The sequence below is a fragment of the Mytilus galloprovincialis genome, chromosome 2 (genome assembly GCF_965363235.1).
Source record: "Mytilus galloprovincialis chromosome 2, xbMytGall1.hap1.1, whole genome shotgun sequence".
Classification (NCBI taxonomy): domain Eukaryota; kingdom Metazoa; phylum Mollusca; class Bivalvia; order Mytilida; family Mytilidae; genus Mytilus; species Mytilus galloprovincialis.
The window spans coordinates 59,442,377-59,450,449 of record NC_134839.1 but is presented as its reverse complement, the minus strand read 5'-3'; the positions used below and the strand labels follow the sequence as shown (position 1 = coordinate 59,450,449).

At 32.2% G+C, this 8,073-nt stretch overlaps 1 protein-coding gene across 1 annotated transcript in view; it reads left to right on the top strand.

Annotated features, from left to right (window-relative positions):
• Positions 1-1,098: 1,098 nt before the first annotated feature.
• The window catches only part of LOC143063991 (uncharacterized), an 11,617-nt gene continuing 4,642 nt past the window's right edge, over positions 1,099-8,073 (top strand). The window contains exon 1 of the mRNA XM_076236467.1: positions 1,099-1,671. Within this exon, the coding sequence (XP_076092582.1) occupies positions 1,464-1,671 (208 nt within the window). The 5' untranslated portion in view covers positions 1,099-1,463. The remainder of the gene's footprint in view (positions 1,672-8,073) is intronic.

Here is an 8,073-nt window from a genome sequence, read left to right as displayed (position 1 = left end):
GTAAGAAACTTCACATTAATTTTACACCAATCTTATCATAAGTTAAAGGAATGATGAAAAAAAGTCAAGAATTACTGTTTTTTTTTTGCTCTATGGTCTGGTTGTTATCACTTTGACACATTTTTAATTTTATGATACATTGAATTATCCCTTACCAGAATACATAACGATACACAGAAATAGCTGTATATTATGGATTTTTTTCAAGTATACATAACGAAATGTTAACTGCGTAACGATATACAAAATTTGCTTCAAAAGAGGGGCGAAATATACAAGAGGGACAGTCAAACTCATTGATTGACAATAAACTGACAACGCTATGGTTAAAAAATGAAAAGACAAACTGACAAATAAAAGTACACAAGACACAACGTAGAAAACTAAAGAATTAGCAACACGACCGCACTTAAAACTAGGGGTGATCTCATGTACTCCGGAAGGGTAAGCAGACCCTGCTCCACATGTGACACCCGTATGCTTATGTAGTAGCAGCATTCGCATCTTTTTGTAAAATTCTCAAATCTAAAACATCGTAAAGGAACTTTTTAACTTGGTATAGAAAATGTGCATGTATGTATCTACTATGTGCAAATTGAATGCATCATGTTGCTATTCATATGTCACCGAATTTTATACGTTACAATGTTGACGTGTCACAGAAATAATTCGATGTCAAATACAATGTAAAACATAAAACGCAAAATATTTGGTAGAGACCGAAATACGCTAATTTTTGTGAAAAAAATCCATATATACCATATCAAAATTAAAAGTTTGATCTCGTAAAATTATATTCTGAAAATATAATGGACGATACTACATATTTATCATAAAACAATTCAGTGTCTTATGATCGGTGGGGTCAATTTACCTTCAGAAATTTAAATAAAGTAAATAAATTCATAAATTCATGTATTGGACAAGAAAACGCCTGTCCACACTATATCTGTCAAGCAGTTAATATTTCTGTGTTACACAGTTATTTGTGGGATGTCTTAAAATATTTAAGTGTTTTGAATACAGGTGTGGTTTTTACCTTGATGCTTCGCGTCACCATCTTATTTATTTAATAAAATGCCAATCATACAGTACAAAATCAATCCCAATATGGATTGAATACCCTGCCGCTAGGTTTATTTTTTATAATAAAACTGAGTTTTGATTAACTGAACTTAGTTCGTTGAGCGACTGTGAAGTCAGTTTTTCTACAAATTTATGTGCTTCGTCCGTGGAATTGAACTTAAAGCATTTATACATATTTTAGCTCGGCGGACATTTGTAAGCTGTCGCTAGGCTACTGTTTGTTGTGTTTATTTGTTTTAACAACGCTTTTGCGTTCTGGGAAAAGTCAAAGGATCATCCGCTTTGTATAAAGTATATTTCGACTTTTTTATTTCCATTTAGGAAAAATTTAGGTAACCGAAAAACACTGCCCGTTTTGATACACAACTAATTAAAAGATGGAGATAGCTGGAATACCCATGCTTACTTTTGTAGGCTTCATTTTAACAATTGTTGCATTAGTGATCGATTTGATTGGTTTTGCTGCTCCTTATTGGACGTATCGTGAAATAGGAAATGGAAAAGTATATGCCGGAATTTGGAAATCGTGTGTTTCGGGAGGATCTACCATTTGTACTGACTATGTAGACGTTAAAAACTTAAAATGTAAGTAAATAATAAATATTGAAGATAACGAAAGAAAATAATAGTTATTACAATGCATGTTTAGTATATTATTATTATTTTTGCAACAAAGCTATAGCAAAATAAACCGGCTTCTGTTTATTTTTATCACTCTACAATGTATGCTTATAACTGTTATTTCGTGAGCTTTATAGATCAGACAGTTTGGATTCAGTTTGCGTTATCTCGTAGATATGTGTTTAATTGCAGTTTGCTTTATTGTATATGAATTGTTTTGAGTTTGAACTAATATAATAAATATAAAGCTGCAGAGTGACTGGTTGAATATTAGACAGTTTTTACACAAATAAAATAAGGGGACGACCATTTGATATTCTGGGAGGGGGGCAGGAGGATTTGTTTTTGATCGGTTATTTATTTTTGCAAACTAAGAGGACAGATTATTCATTTTCTGCACTATTGAAGCAAGATTTTTCATTTTTATTAAAGCAAGGGACTGATTATTCATTTTCACAACTATATTTTTGATATTCGAAAACATACAATTTTTTAAAAGTTTTGTTTATAAATAATACATATAGTATAGTCAAGTCATTATGTAACATTTAATTAGATTAACCATCCCCCTCTACAGAAATGAATCTTTTAAATTCCCAACTGCATATACACATAGTATTAAGTTTAGTTATAACTAGGCACTTTTAAATGTTTTGGCAAACTTACTACGCCGAGCGGAGCGAGGCAAACATTTTTTGAAGGGTTTTGGAGCCACTGAAGGCCCAAGAAGCTATAGAACAAATGATGCAAAATCATGCTTTCTGGGTGTTCGGAAGACCCTTTCATAATCTGAAAATGAAGTTTTGTTTTAATAATTTTTTGACAATATTTTGGTCTCAAAGCAAAATGTATAAATTCAGTGTAAGACTGAAGTTTCAAGAGAAAATATCAAAAGACCAATGTGCATGATAAAGCAAAAATGGAATTCACATAGTTAAGCCCGTGGCTGCTGTTTTTTTTTAAACTCATGATCAAGTTCATAACAAAATAACTAGATTACAAAAGGAATGCAACACTAACAGAATACAGAAGGGCAATCAATGAACAAAAGACAAATAAATAAGAAACATTGATCCCGAAAAATCAGGGCTATAAGTCCGAGGGAAAACAGAACTTTCTTCTTGCAAGGCCGTGAACACAATTTGATATGGAGACAAGCGTTTGGTTTTGAAATTTCCTACATGGAGTTACGGCCCTGTTAAAATAAAGGGGATGTATGGTTTCCTGAGACAATATACTTCAAGTTAAATGAAACCAATTTTCAGACATTTCAAGTATATTTAAATAATATTTATACTTTTGTTATTAAAAAATTTGGGAAGTGTTTCCCGATTTTTTTTGGGAAAAAAGATGAATTTATGAAGAATCTGGTGCCATCTCATGTTTTCGATTAGACCTGCTGAGTTATTTATTTTCTATACATTGCAAGTCAGGTAATTTATTTTCAAACTACCACAGAACAAACCATTTATTTTTGTGATTATCAAGGCTGAGTTATCTATTTTCAAAATCCTCCTGCCCCCCCCCCCCCCCCAGAATATCAAATGGTCGTCCCCTAATGTAGATTTAAGATACGCCCCCGATTTTCCTTTTACAATGTTGATCTAATGTGCATTGTAAGTTATATCAAAACCATGAATTGTATCTAACATTTCATGAAACATATTTTATGAGTTAATCAAAGCTGCCGAGAGTTCTTTCAGTTATTTTAGAAATCATAAATCGCATACAGAATATATTAACTTTATTATTTTTCGTGTATCCTTGTTTTTTTAAGCAACACACCTCTATATTTTCTTTGTTGTTACAATTTCTGAAAATCAAATAGCTTATTTTCTGGAAATACTATTTTATATACCATGACCTAGCTAATGCAGGGTAGATATATCACCTGATTGGTTTAAACAAATCAAATATGACCATCGTAGGTGTCTGGTTTTTCCAAATAGAGTAAATTCTCGGTACGCTTTATACAAAGAATTTTATTATTGATTCAGAGATTTCTCAAATATCAGCCTTTAGTATAATCACTTGTCATCGATCATTACAATCATCATTACATCTTTGTTACATATATTTTTGTTTTTTTAGTGATTAAAATTATAACACAAAGTTGAATGCTGTACACCTATTATTGACATTTGTACCTAATATGTCTATTAGTTTTATTCACGCATCGTTGCCAACATAATGGAATTTGATGCGACTGTCATACAAGTGAGAGGTTTAGCTAGCTATAAAACCAGCTTCAATTCACCATTTTCTACATAACAAAATGCCTGTACCAAGTCAGGAATATGACATTTATAATTTAGTTGTCCATTCGTTTGATGTGTTTTATCTTTTGATTTTGCCATTTGATTAGCGACTTTCCTTTTTGATTTTCCTCGGAGTTCAGTATTTTTGTGATTTTACTCTTTTTGTGAACGTCTGCATTCTTTTTGTTGGTGCTTTTTTTTTTTCATTTAAACTGAAAATGACAGAAATGGCGATTTTCACAAGATTTAATGTTAACTATAAAATCCGTTAGATGTCGCATTGAAGTTTGTATCGACATTAGATATTTTAATTGGCGCAAATGAAAATAATTGCTGGGTTTCGAAGATTCAACCCGCTAGAGATTACATCGAATTTCAAAATAAACAGATCTTAAGAGTTGACCAAAATGCTAGACATTTCACCAAATCATATTAACATCCAGAATCTGTCTTACAATACAAAACCTTGTTAACACGAAGACAATACAAAATGCTGATGTAGCATTGTTTTTATTTGCAGATGAAATCGACATATTTAATGTTTTGCATGCACTATTATTTAAAAAATATATCATAAATAAAACATATATCTGATTTAACAGTGGTTTATAATACAAAACCAATTATGACCGTCAATGGCGTCAGTTTTTCAAAAAGAGTTAATCCTCACAATGTATCTAAAGAAATGTCAAGGTGAACGGTTATACGCAATTAATTTTTACCTGATGATATAAAAACACAATTTTAAATAGATTTACATTTTTTGCACTGTAACAGAAAACAAATTATAAGTTCGTGGGTACTACAAATTATTGACAAACCCATTAACCGTCGCCTAGCGATAAGTTATCGTATATGTATGTTCATTGAAACGCATCAATCAGCTAAGGGTTGACATACAATGAATTTCCTTGGATATTCAATCGTGTGTATTGATTTTGCAATTTGATCGCACATGTACTTTTGAAAATAAATTCCAAAATAGCACCATTTAAAATACTGCCAATCTCCAAGAAACACTGCTGCAAGTGTGCACTGATGTAATGCACTTGAATAATGTCCTAAATAGACAATATAGACAATATTTTATTCGCACAAACACATTTACATTAAATGGTTATGGCATACAAAATTAAGACAATAAACTGACAATAGTTAAATTGATTATAATTATATTAGAGTGACAGTGGTATTCACAGCGAAGAAGAAAAAGGCTATAAATATCAACAGTTAACACATTGTTAATGTTCATGAACAATTAAAAAAGGAACACAAACAAAAATTAGGTTGCATATTAAAAAAAGTTATACAGATGTTCTTAATAAGAACATGCAACTCAATATTGAATGCTTAATGAGGGCTTAAAACTGTTTTTTTAATAGATGTTCTCAGGATTTGAGTATTGAATTTTTCTTCAAATATTAAGATATAATACATGAATAAGAATTTTAAAATAGATTAAGCTAATTAATTCTATATGTTCCAAGAAATATTTTTACAAGGTCATGTACAATTTGCAACTTTATATCAATATGCGGCTAAGTAACACTCTTGCATGTATGTATATATTTGTCTGTAAAGTTTCTACATTTGAACAATCTTAACATATTATAGGACACTTTTGAGAGACCTCAGCTGATTGACTGGAAGTCCTTAAGGGTATCAGACGCTCAGTTAAGTAGCCAGTTTTCTGTACTGGCATGCAAATACGAATAGTGTGTGATTTTTAGAATAAGTTTAGATTGGATAGTATATATCTCCGTTATGCAAAACCTTTATCATATTTATACCACCATTATAAAGTCAAAATATAGCTTTGATGTTGATAAATTGAAACTAAGTTAATATATCTTCATATCAAAAGAGTGGTCTGATATTATACCTCTTTTATTTATGTAAATCACCTTTCGAATTCGAAAGCCACTTTATATGTAAATTTTATAAAGTTGTCATGTTGTAAAACTATTAACCCTGTAAATATATATATATTCATATCCACAGGGTGATTTGGTTGCGTCAAAGCTTTATCAAAGTTTCCATTTGTAAGGCGAGTCATATTCCGTTTCATCAATGAGTTGCCAGAACTTGAAAAAAAAGTGAAGTGTCACGTATTTAACCAAGGAAACTAGTCTTAAAACCACGATACGGCGACCAAATACAAGATAAATTATTTTTTTCTTTTGTTCTTGAAACAGCAAACAAGTAAAAACAAAATGGGTTCAGCTAAAATAGGTACTACGTTTCCGAAAAGAGTTTTATTGTGTGACGCAGTCTCGGTAACAAGAAGGTTGTTTTTTTGTAAAAGATCTAAATATACAATATTAGGTCAATGTCAGAAACATATAATTTTTTTTTGTATTAGTTTGAGAAACTTGGGAAGGACGAGGTTTAACCGAGTTTTGTGTCGAATACCAAAAAGGTAATATTTTCATGACATTGACCTAATATTGTTTTTATACTTTCTTACTTAGTCCTTGTTATGCCTTTTGGCACATAGGGCAGGGAGAGTTTCTTGTCCTTGTTTCCGTAACTGTTTGTTTTTTTGCGAGACGAGATAGTTGGTCTTGTGCTCAACCCCCATCCTAGAGGACCAGGATATTTTCTTTCAAGGTTCTCTTCCTTTAGATCAGTTGTCGTCCCCGACTATGAGTCATGATCTACCCATGTTTCAATTCAGAGTTGTCTCTCCTAGATAGCTAGTCATCCCTGACTACGACCTCTATCTGACCGTTTATTTTTCCATAACTGGGGCAAGGTTGATGAGTGCTAGGGCGTATCCACACACCGATGGGCCTACACACTGCATCTCTAGGGTCCTTGCTACTCCGAGATCTCCAACAGATTAGCCTGACTAACTAAGTAATCAGTATCCATGTGTTACCGCGAGAAGGATTCTGCTGGAGTCTTGATAATACAGAGGCTATGTACTGGCAGGAAAGGCTTACACACTCGGCTTTCTTTTCACAATAAATTGCTAGCCAGCGGCATAAGACATCCACAAGGGACAGTCCCATACACTAGACGCATGATATTACCCTGTGGTATACACTACCAACACACATTGTTTTTATACTGCAACTTTAATTAATTCATTCATAGCTTTTAAATCGTAACACAAGTGTCAAACCTATTTTCATCCCTTAGGGAACGACTATTTACCTTGAAGTCAAGCATATGACTAAAAAGTTATTCTGAATGCTAATTCTCCATACCCTATACCTTATAATGTTAAATAAATTTGTTGCGAAAAAAATTCTGACAAAGAACCCCCCCCCCCCCTTCTTTTTGAAGTTAAATGGTTGCTCCCTTCATGAACCCCTTATTGTGGAGAAAGTAATCCACGATGAAATTGACATTGCACAAAATATAGCTGTGATCATATATTTAGGAAATAAACACAACGTGTTGCAGTATAAATTATTGTTTGCACCGTCACACTTAACTGTTATATTCTCAGGATATTTTCAATCTTTCTTAGAATTTCGGATCCTTATTTGTGTATTCCATAATGAGTAAATGAAAAAAACCAAAAGTAGATTTATTATTAGCTTGATTATCATCAAAACAAAAATTATATGCGGTATGTTTATACATGAGACAATTCTTCACCAAAAACCCAAATGACGTGAAGTAAGCAACTATAGGTCACCGTACGGTCTTCAACACTTAAAAAAAACATACAAAGTTTACATGCATTCAATACATTTAAATATGGACATAAATCTCGCATAGCTGAGTACAAAATATAGCAACCTATAGTTACCAATTCATTATTTATTGTTACGGCTTTATTTCTCGTAGATATTTAATTTCGAATTTTATGATGAGATAGGTAATTTCGTTCAGGAGATAAGCAGAACAAGGAAAACATGTAGTTTTTTATTATTCGTATGATTATGTTCTCAACATAATGTAAGTGATGCATTTTTCTCAGTCCTTTTGAGCTAAGTAAGGGCAGAGTTCAGTACTAAAAATGCATTAACTCCGCAATATATTTGTTTGTATGAACGAAGTCGGTAAGTTTAAATGCTGTTCCATCCATATCTCAAGTGATTTGTGCAGTCATAAATTTTGCGTTAATGACAGATCTTTGACGGCATCTGTTCTC